Here is a 24,002-nt window from a genome sequence, read left to right on the forward strand (position 1 = left end):
ACCCACCCATATTTGGATGTTAGTTCATGGACACTTGAGCATAACTTAAATGACATAAACCAGAACTTGAGTGGAATGATAGATACAGAGGGCGAAACACCCAGCGGCCAGCAGAAGCTTTTCCCTTACTATCCTATGGTGCCTCAACAACCTGAAATCCTTGTACTTGAGTTCTCTGTTCTTCTATTTGTTTTTTCTTCTTTTTTCAATGTTGAGCAGAGTTAAGGGCAAAGAATTTCTTGTAACAAAACAACCTCATGAAAGACCCAATGTTATGTGCATATTAAAGTAAAATGTATTCTAAAGAAGGACGCAAGACCAGCATAAAGACCCGAGAACACTTGTAGATTCTACATTAAAGAAAAACATAGCAAAAATTTTAGTACTAAATTTGCATACTTAAAATTCCGAAATCATGATAGGTCCCGCAGTAAAGTCATTATAATATTTCACTTCTAAGTATTTTCTTTTCGAGAACTCAAAATTGTTGAATATCAAATTCTTGCATTTCCAAAGTGTTGTTTGATCGAGATACTGCAAACTCATATTTTGAGTTTCTGGAAGAAGGTTTCGTTTATTAAAGAAAATGTTTATTTGAGAAGTTCTCTAAGTAAGTATTTCTTCTTTTTTTAAAAAGGTTTTCAAACTCAGTTTTTCAAATATTTCAAAAACACTAAGATCTAAGACTAGTTTGAGTTTTCAAGATTTGAAGAACTGAGGTACACAATCTTCAAAAAGGGAAATCCTTAAAATTTTTGGGATAACATAAAGATTTACAAAAACTCAAAGCTGCATTCAAACAACTAAAAATTCAGTTGCAAATTTGAAACAAATGCCACCAGATTATTCTTTCAAGAATTATCATTAATCAAGTAAGGACCCGTTTGAATTGACTTAAAAAAAGTAGCTTTTGAGTCAAAAATAAAAAGTCAAACTGAAATGACTTTTAAGTCAAAAAATAAAAAGTAAGGGGAGACCTACTTTTGGTTTTTTGACTTAAAGTCATTTCAGTTTGACTTTTTATTTTTGACTCAAAAGCTACTTTTTTTTAAGCACCTACTTTTGGTTTTTTGACTTATTTTAAGTCATTTTTAACTTATTTTAAGTTATTTTTAACCTTGTCAAACACTTCTTAACTTATTTATTTGACTTATTTTAAGTTATTATTACATTAGCCAAACAGTTCCAGAAGTCAAAAACTCTTAAAAGTAGATTTGACCAACTTTTAAGCCAATCCAAACACCCTCCAAACATGCTGCTACGAAGGAATGAAAAAAAGTAAACAGTGAGGAATCAACCAGCTGCCTGGTTCACACTAAATAGTAAAAAGTGCTGACCGTCTAGCTTCATCATCCCGCCGTTTGGCATCCATTTCCTTGGTTGGAGGATACTTTGGAAGACTAGAGGGATCACAGGCATATGGCTCTGTATTGAAAAACTGCAGAAATTGAACTTTATTAACCATAGAAGAAGGCAACAGCATAAGAATACAAGTGAAACACGTTATTTAAAATGATGTGTTCAGGTTAATAGAAGACACGGTATATCACAATAACACATGCTATACAAGAACACCAGAAAAAAGAATGAGGTAGTGCTGCACCAAGAAAGCATGACAGTGGGAAAAGTAGTTAAATAGCTCATAACTATTATTTCTTTTCTTCCTTCAAGCTAAACTATTTGATGTCTTACTTGTCCTACTCCTCTATGTCAATAAAACTGAAATTACAAATATATTTTGCTTTATCCGTGAACATTAAGGATTATCAAACACAGTTCAAATTGTACTCCATCCAAATTTTGTTTGGCTCTTTTTGTATATTAAGGGTTGATTTGATCAATTTGGAGCAAAGAGCCCATTGGGACCAATTAAATGGAAAGAACTGATGTTCAGTTGAAAGAGTGGGAGAAAAGGGAAGATGTAGAGCATGGAATGTAGTTTTACTAGCATTAATGTGGGTGGTGTGGACTGTGGAGAGATAAATAGGGGAGCTTTTGAAGGGGTAGAGTCAAGTTTTTCTCTGTTGAGAAGTAGCCTCCAATCTCTTGTTTTCTTTTGGTGCACCCATACAAGTTCCAATTGTATAGAAGATTGGATGTTTGTAGAGAATCATTTCTTTATGTAGATTCTTTACCTTTTGTGGTATAACCTTCTACCTTTGTACATAGCCAAGTTTTGGGCCATGTTTATGAATGAGATTACATTTATTTGATCAAAAAAATAATCTATTTTTCAGAGAAGGGTCAAATTGTCCACTATACAGCTTGAAATTGAGCAATTTGTTTTATGTCAAGTGTTTGGTCTGATGTTACCCATCTTATTAAAACTAGGTTCTCACGAAGCTCCAGCCTGAGGCTTAAAGAAGCTTGGCAATTTATACTAACAATTCCAAAACACCTCAACTCTCCAAAACAAACTACTGTGTATTTTGATACAAGTGCTTTTAGTTTCAAAAGCTTGGCCAAACAGGCTACAAACTTGATGACAACAATTATCTTTTAACACTAAATAGATATTCACAACCTAAATGAGCAGTAGAATAAATTATAATTTACCTCATATCTCAATGTTACCAGTTTCAAAAAAAAATACATTGTAAAAGGTCAGTGGTTCACTAAGCTATGGATATTTGCAAGCAAAGAGTGAACATTTTTGAATAGAGGGAGTATTGATGGTTATTCTTTTCTTTGAATAGTCAATAGTCTGCATAAGCGAAGTGTAAATTACTCACTGCAGACATTTAATACCGTATTTTACTTTTCACCAGCGAACCTGAACTCAAAAACAAGTGACAAAAATAACCCAATAGCAAATTAATCACTAAAAAGTTCCAAACGACTGATCACTTGCTAAAAGTTTTCACCAGAGAATCCAAACTTAAAACATCACAAGTAGCAAATAAATCTGCCAAGGGCTGTACTAGAAGTACCGAACGACTACAGAGCTGACTTATTACCAAACCAAAATTATATGGCAAGAATTTTGTAATAACAAATGGGAGGTGGCAGGTGTCTCGTGGAATTAGTCGAGGTGAGCGAAAGCTGGCCTGGACACCACGGTCATCAAAAAAAAATGACGCTATTGGCAATTTCTCATTTACACCAATACCTTCAAGCTACAGAGCTTCCTAACATAAAAGTCACAGGTATAGTACCCAAACCCATCTAAACTAGTTTAGATCTCACAGAGAGCATAACTTTGGTACAGCCCTACCTGGTAAGACTTATGGAAATTTCTTCTACCACTAGAGAAAGCATAGCAAATACCTCTATTTTAGTATCTATCATGTAATTAGGCTCTTAAACTTACTAATCTGTGCCAGCAAAAGGAGTTAATGACCCCAAGATATTATAATTCTTTAAAAAAAAAAACTTTCTTCAAAAGATGGTTGGCAGTGAAAGGAGAACAAAACTACTAATTAGAACAAGACAATTTGGACACAGAAACTACTCACTTCACTTCGTAATGCATCAGTAGCCGTCTTGCGTTCTGCGGGATCAATTGCAAGTAATGTATCAATCAGGGGAAGTGAAGACTGAGGAAAATCTTTAAAAGTCTCCTTAATGCATCGTCTGTAGGGTTCTCGAGGCTTGAAAAGTGTTGCATTCGGCAACTTGGACTTCTTCCAGTACTCCTCTGATGGTGAACCACAGAGTTTATATATCTTATGCAATTGTTCTACCTTAGTGACAGAAAAAATTGCCGTTAATAACTCATGCAGGAAAATAAAAACAGTCCTGTGTATTAACACATTCCATATAAGCTTAAAGTCAGTTGGGATACTTGTCACAGAAATTCTATAGTTTGTGGCCTTGGAAGTATCAAAATAAATGCTAATTAAACGATCTCCCAGATAGAGTACTCCTGATTCCAGAAAAATACAAGAGACAGTCTAAAGCTACTGGCAAGAAACAGAATCAATTTAAAGTTTAACACATACTGTCCACAGTTTTCTTTCAATTTTAGAGACGTAGTATGCAAACATCACCCTTATAAATGTTGTTAGGTTGTTATCCAATAAGAGCTAGTAAAAACCATTGTTCCTCACAGAATTGATCGCTTTTATTCAATTTCCAAAATTGGCAATACTGGTAGAAATGGTATGCACACAGCCTAATCATCCATGGGTCGGAATTCAGATACTCTTATCATTGAGACCATCATTCCAAAGATAGTAACCAATTATAGAGAGTTCATTTTTGAAACTGACAATTATAGAGAGTTCACTTTCCCTGAGCATATAGATTATCCTAATCGACTCTGCTGAATTTCTCATGTTGATAAAATGGGCCTTGTAAATAGTAATAAGTCACTTTGGGTCTATTACAAGAAACCCTTGCAAAACTACAGCAATTTATAACATATTACTACAGAAAATTAATAACAAACTACGGGGATTACCTCAGTCCGACCAGGCATAATGGGTTTTCCAGCCAATAACTCAGCTAAGATGCAACCTGCACTCCATAAATCAATACCTACACCATAATCAGTAGCACCTAGAAGCAGCTCTGGTGGTCTATACCAGAGAGTAACCACCCGACTAGTCATTTGATGCTTATGAGAAGGATCGAAAATAGTAGCCAGTCCAAAATCAGCAATTCTGAGAATGCCAGAATTGTCAAGAAGAAGATTTGACCCCTTAATATCGCGATGAAGCACATGACGATTGTGACAATGCTCAAGGCCAGACAACAGCTGATGCATGTAGCATTTAACCTGCAATAAAAGAACAATAATCAGCAAACTCTAATTCTACAACTGAGATGGATATTATCTAACTCGCATCCCTCATTCTTCAAAGCAGAACTACTACCACTCAGCATCCTAACCTGTGCTTCGGTAAACTTGATCTCTGGACTTGCAGCAAGTCCAGCCAAATCATGATCCATGTACTCAAAGACCAGGTATAAACTACATGACATTCGTGAGGTAACCAAGCCTTCCAATTTGATGACATTGGGATGATCTAGTTGTCGCAAAATGATAATTTCTCTAGCCATGAATCTCACACTCTCAGGTTCTAGATTGTCAAAACGCACTTTCTTTAGAGCAACAATTTTACCAGTAACAGTATCTCTCGCTTTGTAGACATTACTGTATGTCCCTTGGCCAATCTATTAAGAAAAACAGAGGCAGATTGTTAATCATCAAAAGCAAAAGTTTAATTCAGGACTCGAGAGAACTTGAAATGTATCAAGGAAAACAAAAAGAAATCTTAAAAGCTACCTTATCAATTTTCTCAAAAGTGTCAGCGCGTCGTGGGAGCCAACCATCAATTGCTTCCCCAACATGAGCAGAGAGCCAGGAAGGCCATCCAGCAGCAACCTGCTCCCCATGTTTATGCTTAGGTGGATTACTTAATCTTGGATCAGGCTTCGACCTTCTCTTTTCTTTCCTAGATTTTCCGTCATGCTCCGTCTTGTCATCCTTCTTAGTTTCATCACCTTCATCGGCTTCCACAACTTCAGTGTCAACAGTTACATTTTCAGCCCCCTTGACCTCTAAAGTTTCAGTGGATTCAGCGCTAATGCTCTGACTCTTCTTCTCATAATGCGCACCTTCCCTTTTCTCCTCTCTGCCATTGTGTACTAAGCCTGATGAAGCTTCCCGACCCAAAACACACCCCATCTTTCAGGTCTACACTTCATAACTCAACATTCTCATGGATTAAACAACCAAATTTCCACAAATCAACTCAGAATCTACAACACCTACAATAGCAATATGATAGTCCATAATTAAATTGGCCAAGCAAGAAAAAAAGAGTAAATCATTAAATAGGCTAGAGAAAAGGAAAAAAAAAACAGTAAATCATTAAATTGGCAATAGTTGAGTTCCCTACTTAGCATCAAATCTTAAGGACCCATGACAAAGCCCCCCAACCTTGCCCGCCCCATAAACAAGAAGAATCCAAAGAAACAATTACTCCAACACTGGGCAAAGTTTGGTAATTTTTTTTAAAAGGGGTGGTCAATTAGACAAAATTATCACAGATTCAAACATAGTCAACAAACAATCATAACAGTAACCCCCTTCTTCTCAGAAACTAACACACATCAACCATCAATTACAACTCCAACACAAAAACAGAAACAACCCTTTTACTTGGTCGCACTTGTCACCCAGTTTCAGATTCACAGTCAAACCCAAATCAATCTTTTCATCTGACCCAAAATAAAACCCACCAAGACAGACCCACACTGTAGAAACAAAGATACATCTACAAAACGATAAAAACCCTAATACCCAAATTAACAAAAACTACAACACACGTCCACAAACATGAAAATGACAGTCTTTATTCTAGTAAAAGTCCAAGAAAAGCATCAAAAAAAAAGGGGTAAGTGGAAATTACTTGCTGGGTTGATCAAATCTGAGCCAAAAATAGGAAATAAGAGAGAGAGAGAAAGAGTTTTATGTGGTGTCTGTAGTCTTCAACGTTTCTTTGCTGTAAGACAAGAAAAGAGTATAATCATAAAAGAATCAATCGGACAACCAATCTCTTCAGTATATACAAATAATATATAAATATATAGATATAGAGAGGGGGTGGGTGGGGTGATTCATTTACGTGGGGGGGGATTTGTTCTTCTGCAAGTCAAAACACTCGACTGTGGGGACAGGGCATAGAGAAGAGTTTTTGGAATCACGGGCGAGATTTTCTCCAACAAAATAGAATTTATTTTGTTTACTATATAGAAAAAAAGTGGTCTTATATCATAATTACATGAAATCATTTGACCAAAAGCATAATTTAGCTTTTGAAAAAGAGATTAGATATTTTAATAATTTTAGTTGTGTGTTTTTTTGTAATAATTTATTTGTTGATTATTAGAATTTGATTAATTGATTGATCCTTAGAAAAAAATATGGAATGACGATTTGCAATAAGATTTATTTTATACGAGAGTGCAAAATAATAAGTCGAAGTGTTTTAAGACATAATGAGACAATGTACAGTAATACAGTCGATGTNAATTTATTTTGTTTACTATATAGAAAAAAAGTGGTCTTATATCATAATTACATGAAATCATTTGTCCAAAAGCATAATTTAGCTTTTGAAAAAGAGATTAGATATTTTAATAATTTTAGTTGTGTGTTTTTTTGTAATAATTTATTTGTTGATTATTAGGATTTGATTAATTGAAGAGAAAAATATTTGATCCTTAGAAAAAAATATGGAATGACGATTTGCAATAAGATTTATTTTATACGAGAGTGCAAAATAATAAGTCGAAGTGTTTTAAGACATAATGAGACAATGTACAGTAATACAGTCGATGCAAACTCATAAATATGGTGACATGGACTTAACATTTATACAGTAATACAGTCGATGTAATAAACTCATAAATGTGGTAACATGGACTTAACATTTGTTTTGAGAGTTAGAGAGGGTATTTTTAATAGATAAATGGCTCAAGAAAAACATAATAAAAATCACTTCACTAAATAAATGCAAGCAAAGAAGCATTATTGGAAAAAAATATTTCTAATACTACGATCGAAGTGCAAGAACACATAATAGTATAAATTAAGGAACAGGAAATTATATGAGTGATTTTATGAGTACCAGTGTGGAAGGATAAGTGAAATAACGTTCAATTACCTACAAGTCCTTTTTCCTAATTTGTGCGCTTCATAACCTCATATTAAGGTCATGTTTCAGATAAGCTAAAATTTCATCACGTCATGTCTAATTATTTTCTTCATGCTTCTTCCGCTTACTGTACCACTCTAGTAATCTTTTATAGCCATCTTCTCACACTTTCTCGCTAGGCTATTCATGCATCTCCTTATATATGTTCGAACTATCTCAATCTCATTTTTCATATATTGTCTTCTAACAGAGTCACTCCCGCTTAAACTGAAATAACTACATAAAAGTAGATTTATGCTCATCTACTAGCAATCTTGTAATCTCTCTCATCTACAAGTTCAATATACATTATTATATGAAATAACTACATAAAATAACAATTCATAACATTAGAATGTAATTACGTTTTTAAGTTTTCAGCAATCTTAAAGAACTCATTATATACACTTTGCTATATTGACTTCAAACAAAACATAAATTTGTTTTAAAACAATATTTTAAAATTTTGATGTACAAATTGTATAGAACTACAAGAGGTATATATAGGCTCATAAACACTACAATGCAAACTAATTTCATTTTCTTTAAGCCCTTTTTAAAAATTTAACTCATAACTAATTCAACTTTTTCTTCACATTAATTGTAGTTTACGTTATAAACTCAACTATTATAAACTCCTCCGAATGTTTAGACGAGATTGACAACTGGTAACTAACAAACACAAAAAAGTTATATATAAAATTTAACTCAAATTTAATTAAAATTTATTCAAAATTATTTTACGTCTAAATTTTAAACTCATCTAAAAAAAACTCTTGATGGCAATAACCCAACGGACCAACAGGGAAAATAATAACAACTTAACATCAACACTATCAGTACAACTCATGATAAGATCCAAAGAATTATCTTTAAATTAAATTTAGCAAACAATAAATGCAAATATAAGCCAGTTTTGGTAGTATTTTGAAATATAGATCATTTTTAATAGTGTTAATATTTTATTTATATTTGTCAGTGATTATTTTTATTACATTTAATGTACTTAACATGAAAATATTGAATACTAATCTATATAGTTTCAAAGTTATTAAGTAGAAAATAAAAATAAAAGAGTATCACATTAACTACAAAATAAATATTTAAGAAATGACTGAATATAACTTAAAGTGAGAGAACTATGCACATCACTAAATATATGACCTATTTCAAGGTATAATCAATTTTATATTTTTTTGCAAGTTTGATCAAAGTTATTTTATAACGTGTGATCAAAATGTTCAATCATTTTGATATGCATACACTATAAATTTCTATCACGTTATTTGAATTCTTTTTCTTTGTCACTCATTACTTACCTAACATCACATCTATAATTTTGAATGTAAAAAAAAAAAATCTATAATCACGAGCTAAAACTAATTCATAAAGAGATCTTATATAACATTTTCTCCTAAGGAGAATCTCCATGACAACTCAACGACGTACAATTCAATAATTACATTGTTTAAATGCAAAAATAATATATTAGCATTCATAACTAGCAAACTAGAAAAAAGACTTTGACATAAATTAGAATAATTTGAATAATAAAAGTAAGATTGTTATAAATTTGATGTTAATGAAATAAATTAAACGAAAGAAAAATAAAATAAAAGCAAAATAAAACTAACTTTATATTAAAATTATATTTTATGGGAAGAAAAATAGAACATGACACATAAAATTTAAAAATAAAAGTTCACTCCATAGTTTGAGATAGATAAAGTATTCAAAGAAAATAACAAATTTCACCCCAATTTGTATTCAATTTTTAAAAATATTATTTCAATCGATTTTGCACTATTTAATCCTCAATGAGATCAAAATTAGTTTCTCTTGCACTCATTCCACTTATTACAATCATATTATATATATATATAAAATCATCATTTAAGAAAAAAATTAACGACATAAGCTATTATACTTGAATTAATAAATTTTTTTAGCGGATTTATAAAAAATAACTTAATACCCATAATTATGATTGCTATAAACAAAAATGTAATCGATAATTGATTATTCAATATTAATTGAACACAATATATACAATATCAAAAATTAAATGTATTGCATAAATATGAAGTTAGTTCATAAATTTCTTTTAACATATTTTAACTTATCAACTATCAAATAATCGAAGAGATGATATTGATTACTATCTATATATTTTGGAGTGTAAGTAATTATAAATGATATAGATTATCCAAAAATTCAATATTTCATCCAAAAAAATAAAATAATTAACTGACAATCTTCGATACATAAGAACAATATCAACGGAAAAAAGATTTAAATTAACATTTTCTTTGTAAAATACTTTACTGAAACTGTTTGATTTCTTATGAAATCTCTCATATAAACTGTCTAATAAACACTTGATATAATTAAAACTAAATTACATACTTATCATTTGTATTAGTGTTTAGATTTACAATATGCACTCACTTGAGATATATACATTTCGAAATATGTATTCACTTCATTATTTCATTTCATTATTAATTATTATTTAGTATAAAAAAATAAAATTAGGTTTATTTATTTTTTATCGATGGTAAAAAGACTATTTAAAAAAAAGAAGAGAAGAAGATGGTGTATAAGTATATAAACTTGGAAAATACAGTCACTGATTTTTTTTCTAAGATCACATCACAATTAGTTTTTTTTTTCTAACATGTTTGATTTTTAGATTAAAAAAAATTAATTATTTAAATCTTAATTTAACAACAGAGATAAGACTAAATCTAAAGATTTTGTCAGGTGCCAAATGTTTCAAAAATACAAATTCAAACTATTATAGAACTTTCCAAAATTTATTGAAAAATACTGATTGCAACAAAAAATTGAAGATGTCTTGGTTAGTACATTTTTTATCAAAAGAATTTATTTATTTATGTGGATTGAAAATTTAAAACACTATTATAAGAATGTATTATTCTTATCAAAGTTGTTTCATAATCTTTTATTAAAAACACTAAATATTTGAGGGAAGACTTTTATTTGTGTGTACTTAATTTTTTTTTAAAAAAAGAGATTATTTTAATATTACTTATCGCATGTTACTTATATCATTTAATAAAAACAATATAAAATAATTAAAGACCAAATCAAAAGATTTTATAAAGGAAACAATTGCAACAATAAATTGAAGATATATCTCGACTAGTATATTTTTTTTATTAAAATAAATATATAATTTGTTTACGTGAATTGAAAAAATTTAAAATATTATTATAAAAGAAAGTTATTCTTAACGAAACAGTTTCATAATTTTTTATTGAAAGTAGTAAATATTCTGAAGAAGAATTTGTTTGAACTTAATTTTATAAAAGAAAGATTACTTTAATTTTATTAGACGAATTCTATTTGTATCATTTATAAAATAAAAATAAAAAATATTAAAGAGCGAATCAAAAATTTTAATCACAACAATAAATTGAAGATATGTCTTGGCTAGTATATATATCCTTCAAAACAAATATTTTATTCTGAATCTAAAATTTAAATCACCATTATAAAAAAAAAAATTTATCACCTATTTCATAATCTTTTATCGAAAGCATTAAACAATTGAGGAGTAAGACTTTCATTTGTGTGTACTTGATATTTTTTTTTAGAAATATATTCCAATTTTATTCATATCAATTTTTGAAAAAAATAAATAAAATAAATAAAATACCAACAGATTTTACAAAGGGAAACAAAAGAAAATAGTAAAAAATTGAAGGACTGAGTAAACAATTCAAGCCAAAGCAGAAAAAAGGGAATTATATTATAAAATGACTTCATCTCTCTCCCATTTCCCCTTCTTTCACCATTGCACTTCACTTTCCTCTCTCTGTCTCTATTACTGTAACCCCTAAAGCGCAAGTAACTGACATCTCTGCTAAACCCTTTTCAAGATTCTTTTCTCCTTCAATCTCTTTTCAAGTATAACTTCAAGAAACTTCAAGAATCTTTAAAGAAGATGGAGGAACATGGGGTATCAAGCAATGTAGCTCGTGCTATAGTGGCTGCCCTTGATTGGAACTCGTCTCCTGATGACCGTAAAGCCGCTTATGCCTATTTAGAATCCGTAAGCAGCAGATAGCTCATATATCTTTTTTTCCCTTTTAAAGAACCCACTTTGTTATATTTATAATTCTTGAAAAAGTAGGAAGGAACAAAGTAATGGGTTTGTTTTTTATTTGTTGCCCCTTCTTGAATTAGGTTTAGAAAAAGTTTGAGTCTTTAGTGGAAAATTTATGTAGGTGACTTGATTTTTGAGTCATATAGTTCTGTTAATGTGATTCTTGATCGCCATGTTTGAGTTGTATGAAGGATTGTGAAAGAGTTGGGGTCTTACTTGCTAAATGTTTATGTGTGTGTGGTTTATAGCTTCATCCTATGGGGATTGGAGTGTATTTTCTTTTCTTGGTATTTTCTTGAAGAAAAGGTATGGTAGGGGTTTTGTAGAGTGTGGTTTGAATTGAATATTAAAAAAAAAGAGTTGCTAAACGATATATGGGAGTTCTGCTGATACAAGTTGCTTGGGTATAATAATTTTAATTGGATTAGTAGATGCTTGTATGGTATTTGAAGTAACAGTCTGCCCTTTGAATCATAGAGTTTGGTTGAGGGGTTTAGGTTCACATGGAAGCGAAAGGGTTTTTGATCACTTCACTTTTTGTTTCCTTATTCTTATTTGAGTTGTTGGTAGGTTTCTGATGAAGTTGGGTGTTTCAACTGCATATTTCTTTTGCAGATAAAAGCAGGGGATGTACGTGTCCTCGCGAGCACATCATTTATTTTAGTAAGGAAAGAATGGTCTTCAGAAATACGATTGCAAGCCTACAAGATGCTCCAGGTTACATTATGATAACTCTGCATTTAGTTCTTACTTCTTAGCTTTTTATCCTTAGCTAGGCCACCCAAAAATCTTAGTTTCAACTGTTCCTTTGGTGGAGATTCGATAAGTAGAACTTAGTTTTCTACCAATAGCATTGTTCAGTAAGGACTTCATCCAAAACCGGATGCGAAGTCACAAAGGTACACTTTTCAAATTTCTATTGTTCAAGGAACGAGAACAAGACACGGGTAATTAGCTTTTGTCTTCAGTACAGAGTGAATAAATAAGGTTTTAAAGCTCCACTATGCCCTCTGGTTTCTACCCCACTTTATACTCTATGATGTCCTTCTCCAGAAGATTTGAGCCAATCTGTTTTCAGAAAGATAACAAAGATTAGCTGCTGGGGAAAACATAGTTTCCTGTCCTAAATGGGCATAATGTACTTGACAACAAAACACCAAAATATGTTGGAAAATGGCCGAGCTTCTTTGCTTTAATATTTTTTGTGGTTGAATTCAGCAGAGAAGGTATGCCACTTACCTATATAAGGGATTTGAAATTTTGACTCAAGTGTCCTTTGCACTCATCTTTCGAAATTTCATACAAGTACACTCTGTGATGTAGATGTCCCAATATTGTCTGAATGACTTAACGTTGAGCTCCTTCTATCCGTTTCTCTAAGTTCTATTAATTTTATAGCATTTGGTGAGGTTGCGATGGGATGAATTAAACCCTGATGAGAGAAGGAACTTTGCAAGTGTAGCTGTTGATTTGATGTCTGAAATTACTAATTCCAGTGAAGAGTGGGCTTTGAAAAGTCAGACATCAGCTCTTGTTGCCGAGGTATTTCTGCTGTGTTTTCCTCATTTTTTTTTCTTTTTGAAAAAAGATTTGGTCAATTCATTTGATAAATTTATAGTTCTTAGGACCACACGATTGTCTATGTTTCAGATAGCTAGAAGAGAAGGTTTAAGTTTATGGCAGGAGCTTTTTCCATCTCTAGTATCTCTTTCTAATAAGGGTCCTGCACAAGTAAGTTTCATCTTTCTCCTGTTTGGTTCCGTGGTGTTCCTTTTTTACACTTATTTGAGGTCTTCATCAGGTAATGCAGCTGCGTTATCTTTCTCGTTGCAGGCAGAACTGGTCTCAATGATGCTAAGGTGGCTTCCTGAAGATATAACTGTCCATAATGAAGATTTAGAAGGTCTGTGGTTAAAATAAACTGAATAGTCAGTGCTATTCTGTAAACTGGATTACACATTGACCATTATTTTATTGTAAGAAAAAGAGGTAGGCTGCATAGTAGTATTATTTCTTTGATTGAGGTGCTTAGGTGAGAGAGACTCATGGTTTAGTGTTTTAGAATGTTTTTGTAACTCAACTCAACTCATGTCAATGCCAAATTAGTGTCTGCTATATAAATCCTTTGTATCCATTCTACTCCTTATCCCATGCGTCCACTTTGTATTAAAAAGATTTATCATAGTTTGATGCTTTTTACATTGACAAATATAATCTACAGTAATCTTTCTCCTTTACCGACCCTGGGACTGGCTATGCTTTTCATACTGGCAGAGTTTAGAATGTTATAAATAATTTAACATAATTTGTGTGTTTTTTCATGCTGTAAAAACCTTGATTCTAATTATTTCTATTTTCTTATTACCTGGTACCTTTTCTGTTGATTTAGGTGATCGCCGTAGGCTATTATTACGGGGACTTACCGACTCTTTGCCAGAGATTTTTCCCTTACTGTACAGTGTAAGTTTTTGGTTGGGACTTCTTGTGTAGTGGGATATTTTTGCATCATTCTGAGTCTTACTCTCATAGCCAGTTACTAGAAAGACACTTTGGAGCTGCACTAACTGAAGCAGGAAGACAACAATTAGAAGTTGCAAGACAGCATGCAGCAGCTGTAACTGCCACTCTAAATGCTGTTAATGCATATGCTGAATGGGCTCCCTTGCCAGATCTTGCAAAATATGGAATAATACATGGGTATGCTCTCTGTACTTGCAAGTGTATAAGATGAGTTTAGTATAGTGTATTTATCCCTCTTTTGCAAATAGTTGTGGAATCTTGCTCTCCTCTCCGGATTTTCGTCTTCATGCATGTGAATTCTTCAAGCTTGTCTCCCTGAGGTATGTTGCACCAATGATATCTTGTAATGTAAACATTACATATTTAGGTCAAGAAACTTTTAAGTTATTCCTGAAAATACTTTCAGGAAAAGACCAACTGATGCTGCTGTTGAGTTTGATTCCGCAATGAGTAACATTTTTCAGATTTTGATGAAAGTCTCTGGAGACTTTTTGCAAAAATCTGACTCTGGTGCAGTCATTGATGAGAATGAATTTGAGTTTGCTGAGTACATATGTGAGAGCATGGTTGCTTTGGGTTCTTCAAACTTGCAATGTATTGCTGCTGATAATTCAGTTCTATCATATTACCTTCAACAGGTGATACCTTGTTCCTTTTATTTTACTCTGACAGCAACTTATCTTAAACTCATTTTCTTTTGAGAATAAGCTTTGTATATCTCCCCATCTTTAGTAAATTAATATCTTTTGTAAAGGAGACTCAACTATGATTGGTAGACTGATTTCGAGGAAATGTTTTCTGTTGCTATCAAACATCATTTAAGGCACTGACTGTGTAGCATGTTTATGTCTTTGGTACATTGTCTAGCATACAATAAGAGGCTTGAGTGTATATGCCAAGTCTAAGCTAGCTTGATATTTGTTTTTGATCATTGGCATGTGCATGATTCTACGGGTCCTGCTTTATTCGGCTGTTTAAGGGATACTTAATGTTGCTGTCCTTCATTCATTTTGTTAGGTGAGGTGAATACTTGAGGTGTCCACAACTTCAAGTATTTGAATTTGAATGATTTGGTTTTATGCGTCAATTGACTTTACGGGCTATCTCATCTTATTTTATTAATTTATTCGCTCAAAATATCTGAATCTTAATTCAGTACTAAAATCTAACTTATTCGGTACTTTTCAGATGCTCGGATTTTTCAAGCACCATAAGCTTGCTCTCCATTATCAATCTCTACTGTTTTGGCTGGTGGGTACCATAAGTGTATTTTTCACTGATGTGTATGTAATCTTTGGACAAGTTATGTTTCTCTGACCTTTCACATTTCATTCCCTTGGTAGACGCTTATGAGAGATTTGTTGTCAAAGCCAAAGATTATTGGGTCTGGGGAAAACTCAGCTAGTAATCTTGCAGTGGGATCAGGACAAGATACAGAGAAAAACAAAATATTGGCTTTTGTAAATGATGATATCTGCAGTTCTATATTGGATGTATCTTTTCGGCGATTACTGAAGAAGGAAAAAATTAATCCTGGAACATCGCTTTCTGTTGGGACATTAGAGTTGTGGAGTGATGATTTTGAGGGTAAAGGAGATTTTGGCCAGTACCGTTCGAGGCTGGTATGTTCCTGTGGCTCATTGCAGTTTTTCACTCTTCTATGTTTTTTTCCCTGATAATCACTGTTTTATGTGTCCAAATGAGGACAAGCTTTTGATGTCAAAAGGAAATAAAATTTATGAATAGTGATACTCTTCCTTTTCAAAGTTTCTCCTTTCTATCATTGATGCCGTAGACTCATTTTATAGGGATAGGTCAGTATTATTGGGGTTCGTTATGTAAATATGGTTCTCAGAGCAACCTATGTACTGTTCTACAGAAATAGAAACAATTTCCATTTTCAAAAAAAAAAAAAGTTTCTCCTTTCTGGAAAGGGGAGAAACTGACATGTACCATGCATAAGGTTACAATGAATTACTTAAGCTAATGCTTAAAAAACTATGACTATCGTTGTTCTGCTCATGAATTGGTAAAACATACACCTACAGCTTGATGTTTTAAGAGAAACCATCTTCCTTCCTTTTTGGAGTTAAAATGCTGCAGTTGAGAAAGAAGCTTTTGTCTACTCCAAGTCTCCACTAGTTCGCTTTTGGTATATGGACTGGATTCTGGACGACTATAATTGAATGTTATAAAAATGGGATAGTGATGGATTACTTGGAATTGCAGTACAGGCTATAACTGTTACTTTCTCAAAATAATAATAATAATAAGGATACAGGATTGTGGAATTTGGTTAACATACAAATGATTAATGAAGGCATATGATTGGATTATAATACTTATTGGGATTCAATAAGGTAGGGGTTTATCGGAAACGACCTCTCTATCTTCACTAGGTAGGAGTAAGGCTATTTAAACACAACCCTAATGCTTGAGAAAATGTGTAGATGTATATGCCCAACTCCTTTTTTGTTCTTTTCAGTTTTAATTGTCTGGACTCTGGTATTATGCTTGGTTTGTCAGACCCTTCATGCTGTGATGCCAAATCCCCGACTACCCATCAATATAAGATTGCTGTGATGCCAAATCCCCGACTACCCATCAATATAAGATCTAACAATGTTTAATGCGTGCCTTGTAGCCATGAGTGTAGGAGCATTCAATCAGATGTCCTTTTTTTTTGATAAGTTAATATTCAGCCAAGTGTCCTTAATGTTCCTCTTAATTTATTGTGTATTGAAGAGGGTTGGACTATTTCTCATGACTTGTCTTCTTCTCTTCTATTGTGCTTATTTATTCTTCATAAAAAGAGAAAAGAGTCTTTTCCATTTTGGATAATCCGTCGGTCTAACACCCTTAGCCTTCATGTGCTAATGTTTTCCTTTCATAGTTGCTCTATCCTCATAACTTGAAGGATACCACTTCTGGGTTCAATATATAACTGACTGGTATTAAGTTTGTGAGAGCAACAGTGTTTAGAAAGATTATTGTCTTCTGAAACACAACAATGGAATTCAACATCGATATATTTTTGTTGGGTGATTATTCAACTTATGGATCTTGAGGAAACAGAAAGTCAGTTGAATGGTTTGCTATGCATGTTGCTACAAACACATTTGCTGTAAGTTCGGTCTAATCCCTTGATGGGATGACATCTAACCTATAGCCTAATATACTTTAGCCCTACCACCGGTTGTAAAATTGTATCTAGGCTTTCAACCCCATAATAACTCGCTAGTTCACACTTCACGGAGCCTTAGACTATTGATAAATTTTTTCCATGTAAAACTACCCCAAGATGTATAAGTTATCGACAATTTTTTTTGTTTGCCTACTATTCATTTATTCAATATTCTAGTTATCTAACACATCATTACTGCTTATTTACCAATTGGTCCATCATTACTAGTTAAAGTTGGTATATTGTATATCTTTACCTTTCAGTGGTAAATGCGCAATATTGAGTCACTCTCTCACTCTGCTCAATCATGAACTGCAGTTAGAGTTGATCCGTTTTGTTGCAGCCGCCAAGCCTATGGTAGCTGCTGCTAAAGTTTGTGAGAGGAGCATGACTATTATTAAGAGTCTCTTCCTTGCTCCTTATCCTGCTCAGGTTGGTTCATGAACTATTGTCTTGAACTTGTAATATGAAGCTAATGATGTTCCTTTTTTTCCCTTTCCAAATCTCTCACGTCCTTCATCCTTAATCCAGGAATTGGTTATACTTGAGAGCATGCAGTTAGCTTTAGAAAATGTTGTAAATTCAGTGTTTGATGGATCAAGTGAAACTGTACGGAGCAGTTCAGAAGTTCAGCAGTCATTGTGCAGAATGTTTGAAGGTTCTGTGTGATATCCACCTCCTTTTTAGAAATTCTTAACTTAGTTTTCTCCTTATGCTGAGAAGTCGGGTTACTGTGAACTTAAAGGTCTGCTTCAACAACTTCTTCCTTTGAAATGGACTGAACCGGCGCTTGTAGAAGTTCTCGGCCACTACTTAGATGCACTAGGACCCTTTCTGAAGTATAATCCAGATGTTGTTGGCAGTGTCATTAATAAGTTGTTCGAGCTACTTACCTCACAACCTTTTGTTGTCAAGGTCAACTACTAAATGCCATTCTATTTATTTAATCCTGTGATCTTATTTCCCATCCAAAACAACCACCATGACATTTTAAGTAAAATTGGCAGGATCCTGCTACAAGTGCTTCTCGACATGCGAGATTACAGATTTGCACATCATTCATCCGAATTGCAAAAGCTGCAGACCAGAGCTTATTGCCTCACATGAAAGTAAATTACATTCTTTCTCATTAGTTGGTCATGACACTGGTTTTAACCTGAATTTGCAAGTCAATTACATTAATAGTAGCGTGTGAATTGTGTCTATGACTTGAACAAGTCTCAAATTTTTGCACTGATATTTTACGATCGGGGGAGAAGGAACTATGTAGAGTAATTATATACGTTTGATAAAGGGACTTGGTAGGGTATCTCAGTTTTCTCAAAACGCCCCTTGCAGTATGTGTCACTTGAATGCCCATAACACATCTTGATCTGGCAATTTTACATGGAATATTTTAGACTCTGTAGATATACAGTCATCTCGGTAACAAATGGAGTTTGTCCGTTTTTATGTTGTGGAAACACCGAATGAGTGTGGAAATCCATCATAATTGAAATAGAGAGCCTTGAATGTTTCATCGGTTATTATCTTAGTTGATCGGACTGTTATGATGATACAATCTTCATCTTTCATAACTGAACAGGTTCTAGGAAGTACAGAATGCCACATCAATTTCTATTCCTGGTTATTTGTAATTATGTCCTTAGGCTTTTCAGAAGCTATTTTGTATCAATGACATGTTACAGATCTAGTTCTGAGATATTCTAGATAGTCGAATCTATATGCTCTATTTATCGTTGATATTGTATCTTCTGATGTTATATTTCTAAGGCAGTATACGAAGATAGTTGCTCATCCTGTGGAATATGAAAATGTGGGTGGGTGGAATATTTTTACTTGGCACCGAAAATTTTACCAACACATGACTACTCTGATTGTATCATAATTGTTTTGATATGAGAGATGTTGGTTTTACATTTTAACCGGAGTTTGTTTGGTTGCCTTGGAAAGTGACTGCGCATTGTCTCTTGCTTTTCAGGGAATTGCTGACACCATGGCACTTTTACAAAAAGAAGGTCGTCTACTTCGTGGAGAGCACAATCTCTTGGGTGAAGCATTCCTTATTATGGCTTCTGCTTCCGGGTAGCTGCTGGTCTTGATGAGTTTCTGTTGTATGCCTAGTTATCATGAGGTTTGACCTTTATGTGTTCTCAAAACTGGTTCAGGGTTCAGCAGCAGCTAGAAGTTTTGGCCTGGTTACTTGAACCATTGAGCAAACAGTGGACACAGCTTGACTGGCAAGATGCATATCTCTCTGATCTGACAGGTTTGATTCGACTGTGTGCTGATACACCATTTATGTGGTCCATTTTCCACACAGTTACATTCTTTGAGAAGGCTCTTAAACGGAGTGGTCTAAGGAAAGGCAATAGTAGTGTACAAACCATACCGACATCTGACAATTTGCACCCAATGGCATCTCATGTCTCGTGGATGCTTCCTCCTCTTCTTAAAGTAAGGAGGTTCTTAGGAACTGTTTTGGTTAATACTCATTTGTTACCTTAGTTAAGAGTTGTTAAAAGATGTAAATGTCTTCATTTTGTCAGCTACTCCGTGCCATACATTCTCTTTGGTCTCCAGCTGTTAGTCAAGCATTACCTGGAGAGATAAAAGCTGCAATGGCTATGAGTGATGTTGAAAGGGCCAGTCTTTTTGGGGGAGGTAATGTTAAATTGCCTAAAGGTACTCTAAGTTTTACTGATGGATCTCCATTCGATATGAGTAGAGAAGCTTATGCGGAGCCAAATGAAGCTGATATCCGCAACTGGCTGAAAGGTATCAGAGATAGTGGGTATGTTGCTGTTATTCTGTATCTCTAAAACTGACGGTTTAAATAATGTCTTTTCAAGAGTTGTCATGAAGATCTACCTTAGGTGATATGGCAATATGGACGAGCAGACTGGAATTAACATTCCTAGACTCTTTCTGCTGCAGCTCTTTTACTGATCTTATGACAAGAGAGGGGGAACCAGGAAATGCCTCACACCCAGTCCCTCTCTCCATATTAGTAGGAAAAAAAAAGATGAAAAAGAACATTGTGAATACAAAGATTACCCTTGCAAGTTTGGTTAACTTCTTATGTTTAAAAGGAAAGCACTGCATTCTTATCTACGGACTATTTTAAGCCAATCTCTGATCACTTTTCATTGTGTTGATGCTATATTATCTTTTGCTAGCAAATTAAAATTGATGTCTTGAATTGCACTAGCATATTTACTATTTAAAATTTATATTGAAGTGTCTTGTCCAGAATTCTCCTTTCTTTATTTAAATTTTTAAAGATTACCCTTGACTTAATTCTCAGTGAAGTGCCTATAAGATCTATCATAAACAATCTCTTATCTCTAGTGTGTGAGTATTAGATCTATTGATCTGCCTCTGTGTGTGTGTGTGTGTGTTATACACTTCTACTCCATGCTCTTGGGAATCAGTTTCATGTTTCCATTTGTTGAAAGCTTACGCTGGTAAAGATAACACATTTTAGTTGCTTTTATATTCTCAACACCTCCCTTACGTGTGGCTGTTGAGCATGATTCTTTGTTCATGGGTCAAGCGCATGGGAATTCTTTCAATAAGGTTGGTGGGAGACTCATCCCAGGACCTCTGCTTGCTTTGATATCGTGTTGAAATATGTGACTGGCTCATCTAAAAGATTTAAGTTGTTAAAGAGAGTACACTTTTATTAACTTGATCATATTCTCCACACCATTTAGTAGTCTGGTTTTGTTAATACATTTTTTTGGCTTTAGGTACAACGTACTGGGCTTATCAGCAACCATTGGGGATCCTTTGTTCAAATGCTTAGACTCTCAGTCTGTTACTTTAGCCTTGATGGAGAACATACAACATATGGAGTTCAGGCACTTAAGGCTGCTTGATCATTTAGTGTTGATCCCCTTGATTAAAAATTGCCCTTCAGATATGTGGGAGGCATGGCTGGAAAAGCTCTTGCACCCGTTACTCACCCATTCTCAGCAAGCTCTTAGCTATTCGTGGTCTAGTCTGTTACAGGAAGGTAGAGCAAAGGTTCCTGATCTGCATGGCATAGTCGATGGCTCAGACTTGAAAGTGGAAGTAATGGAGGAAAAGCTCCTGCGAGATCTAACTCGCGAGACGTGTTCAATCCTGTCAGTTTTTGCTTTACCCACACTCAATGCTGGACTTCCTTCATTGGAGCCATCTGGCCATGTGAGCCGAGTGGATGAGTTATCACTTAAAGACTTGGCTGCATTTGCCACAAGCTCCATGGTTGGGTATGTGGAAGTTGTCAATTTTAAGTTGCTTAGTGTGTGGAAGTAGTTTTCTAGTCTACATTCTTCTGTTGTTCTCACTCTTGACCTTTATGATGTATGCACAGATTTGTATTGATGCATAAAAGCATAGCACTTCCAGCCTTGCAGATCAGTTTAGAGGCTTTACGATGGACAGATGGTGAAGCTGTAACTAAAGTTTCTTCATTTTGTGGAGCTGTAATCCTCTTGGCTATTTCAACAACTAATATGGAGCTTCGGGACTTCGTTTGTAAAGATTTGTTCCCTGCAACAATACAAGCTCTGTCTCTGGAGTCAAATGCTTTCATCAGTGCTGATTTAGTTGCGCTTTGTCGTGAAATTTTCATTTATCTTGCTGATAAACACCCAGCACCGCGACAGGTTATTTGGATCTCACACTTTTCAGTTGCTTGTGGTGTCACCCTATGTTCATTGCAATTATTCTGTCTTTTTGTCTGGTATTTTAAAGATAGAATTCTAAAGAATGTGCTTATCCATTTGCATTTATTCTCACCTATATTCATAATAATATTGTTAAAAGGCTATTAGCTTTTGGGTATAACAAATTGTTTTTTTACTAGTCAAAAGTTATTAGTTCCCATGCAAGTTTTTTCCCCTGGTATCTCAGGAACAAAATACATTTTTCAATTTATTTAACCAAATTTATTTTCAGAAATTCTTAAACTTGCATCTTATCTTTTTTACTTTTCTGTTGATACATTGAAATTGCTCCAAGTATACCCATAACTAAAAAACATATGTTACATCAGGACACATGCTCATAGACGATGACACACATGGCTAAAAGTCAACAAAAAAGAAAGAGCACTTATTCTTAGTTATGAAGTGTTTTTGCTATCTTCAATAGCAAAGTACTGAAGTTTACCTCACTGAAAGCATTCTATCTTATATTCAATATAATTCATACAAATTTTTGCCTGCAGATTTTACTCTCTCTCCCTTGCATTACATCCCAAGATCTTCTCGCCTTTGAGGAAGCTTTGACCAAGACTGCTAGTCCTAAGGAGCAGAAACAGCACATGAAGAGCTTCCTGCTGTTAGCAACCGGAAACAAATTAAAAGCTCTCGCTGCTCAAAAAAGCATTAATGTCATCTCAAATGTTTCAAGTGAGTAGACTTTAATAAAACGCCTTGTTTTTTCTCCTGTCTTGTCCATATAAACCTAGATTTTAGTTTTTCAAGATGCTAATTTACTTGTGATTCCGCCTCATTCTTCAGCAAAACCTCGAAATGTAACTCCTGCATTGGAATCCAAGACCGATGAAGGAGATGCTATTGGATTAGCGGGAATCGTGTAAGGAAGTTCGTTTCATATATTGGTGATCATTTATATTTTTATAAAAAATCGTGAGTTAAATTACCGAAAAGCTCCATAATATCCCAATGTAATGATCTAGTCCTCAATATTGATGCCATTCTTATTCTGCCCCCAATGAAGACTACTGGTTCTTAAGTAGTCTTTAACCTTATCGCTGGTGAAATCCAAGGGCAATTTCCTACCTCTTTTTACAGGTAAGATTGCACAATATACAAAAAAAAGTATACGAACAACAGAAGTATGTTACTTGTTTTGAGTTCGATGTTAATCATAAAATTTTGGCCTTTCACCGGAAATTGCCCTTTTTTGATTACCTGTTGAGGTTGGGAAAATTTGAAAACAATCGTCAACCATTGAGGATGATGTAGTAAAGATGAAATGAAATACTGAGGAGGATATAGTCAACAACAGATCAAGATTTGCGAATGTCACATGAGAGCTGCAAGAAAAGGCCTTCTTTTTAGCTGAATGGTTTGTTTGGAAGGCACTATAAATGTCATATTTTCTAACTATCTGTAAAGTTGCTCTTTCTTCTGTACTAGTCATGGCTGTGAGTTGGTGTTCCATGTACATTCTGCTTTTTGACTTTGTGAGTCTGAACCATAGTCAAGTATGATTTTCGAGTTAAGAGTATTGGTCTGATGCAATGAATATATGTCCGGTGAACCTGTACAAGAATAGTTTTGTTTGTACCTCACTGCTTCTCAACTCTAATTGCTAACTCGTGACTGAGACTATATTATTCAGTTTCTAATTGTTCTAATATTGAGGTGACCAAAATATTGATTATGTCTCGTATTTGAGTTTCATTCTACATTATTAGAAGTGGAAGTCTCCAACAAATGTCGCTTCTAGCATATTCAATTGAGAAGAAACATAATCAAACTAATAATATTTTTAATTAAAT

The 24,002-nt window shown here is 33.8% G+C and overlaps 2 protein-coding genes across 5 annotated transcripts in view; one reads left to right on the forward strand and one right to left on the reverse strand.

Annotated features, from left to right (window-relative positions):
- LOC107006175 (probable serine/threonine-protein kinase At1g54610) overlaps positions 1-6,520 on the reverse strand; it is a 10,095-nt gene extending 3,575 nt beyond the window's left edge. The window contains exons 1-6 of one of the 4 annotated variants that reach the window (XM_015204800.2): positions 6,360-6,520; positions 5,231-5,715; positions 4,834-5,118; positions 4,403-4,720; positions 3,456-3,683; positions 1,338-1,438 (exon numbers count right to left, since the gene is read on the reverse strand). In XM_015204800.2, the coding sequence (XP_015060286.1) occupies positions 1,338-1,438; positions 3,456-3,683; positions 4,403-4,720; positions 4,834-5,118; positions 5,231-5,632 (1,334 nt within the window). In that variant the 5' untranslated portion in view covers positions 5,633-5,715; positions 6,360-6,520. The other 3 variants (XM_015204809.2, XM_015204805.2, XM_015204803.2) reach the window with 3 other exon arrangements.
- Positions 6,521-11,440: 4,920 nt separating this feature from the next.
- LOC107007889 (protein HASTY 1) lies at positions 11,441-23,858 on the forward strand. Its single transcript, XM_015206721.2, has 22 exons — positions 11,441-11,724; positions 12,394-12,495; positions 13,177-13,320; positions 13,429-13,509; positions 13,612-13,681; positions 14,168-14,238; positions 14,312-14,475; positions 14,547-14,618; positions 14,705-14,936; positions 15,487-15,549; positions 15,642-15,920; positions 17,801-17,914; positions 18,014-18,140; positions 18,228-18,397; positions 18,490-18,591; positions 19,464-19,567; positions 19,651-19,939; positions 20,032-20,276; positions 21,235-21,738; positions 21,843-22,137; positions 22,701-22,884; positions 22,996-23,858. The coding sequence occupies exons 1-22, from the start codon at positions 11,617-11,619 to the stop codon at positions 23,073-23,075; spliced, it is 3,600 nt and encodes a 1,199-aa protein (XP_015062207.1). The 5' UTR covers positions 11,441-11,616; the 3' UTR covers positions 23,076-23,858.
- Positions 23,859-24,002: the final 144 nt, after the last annotated feature.

The sequence above is a fragment of the Solanum pennellii genome, chromosome 1, assembly GCF_001406875.1.
Source record: "Solanum pennellii chromosome 1, SPENNV200".
NCBI lineage: Eukaryota > Viridiplantae > Streptophyta > Magnoliopsida > Solanales > Solanaceae > Solanum > Solanum pennellii.

Coding starts and splice junctions, on each gene's coding strand:
- LOC107007889 (XM_015206721.2), top strand. CDS start 11,617: ATGGAGGAACATGGGGTATCAAGCAATGTAGCTCGTGCTATAGTGGCT. Junction 14,619..14,704: donor TTCAAGCTTGTCTCCCTGAG/GTATGTTGCACC, acceptor AAATACTTTCAG/GAAAAGACCAACTGATGCTG. Junction 22,138..22,700: donor AACACCCAGCACCGCGACAG/GTTATTTGGATC, acceptor TTTTGCCTGCAG/ATTTTACTCTCTCTCCCTTG.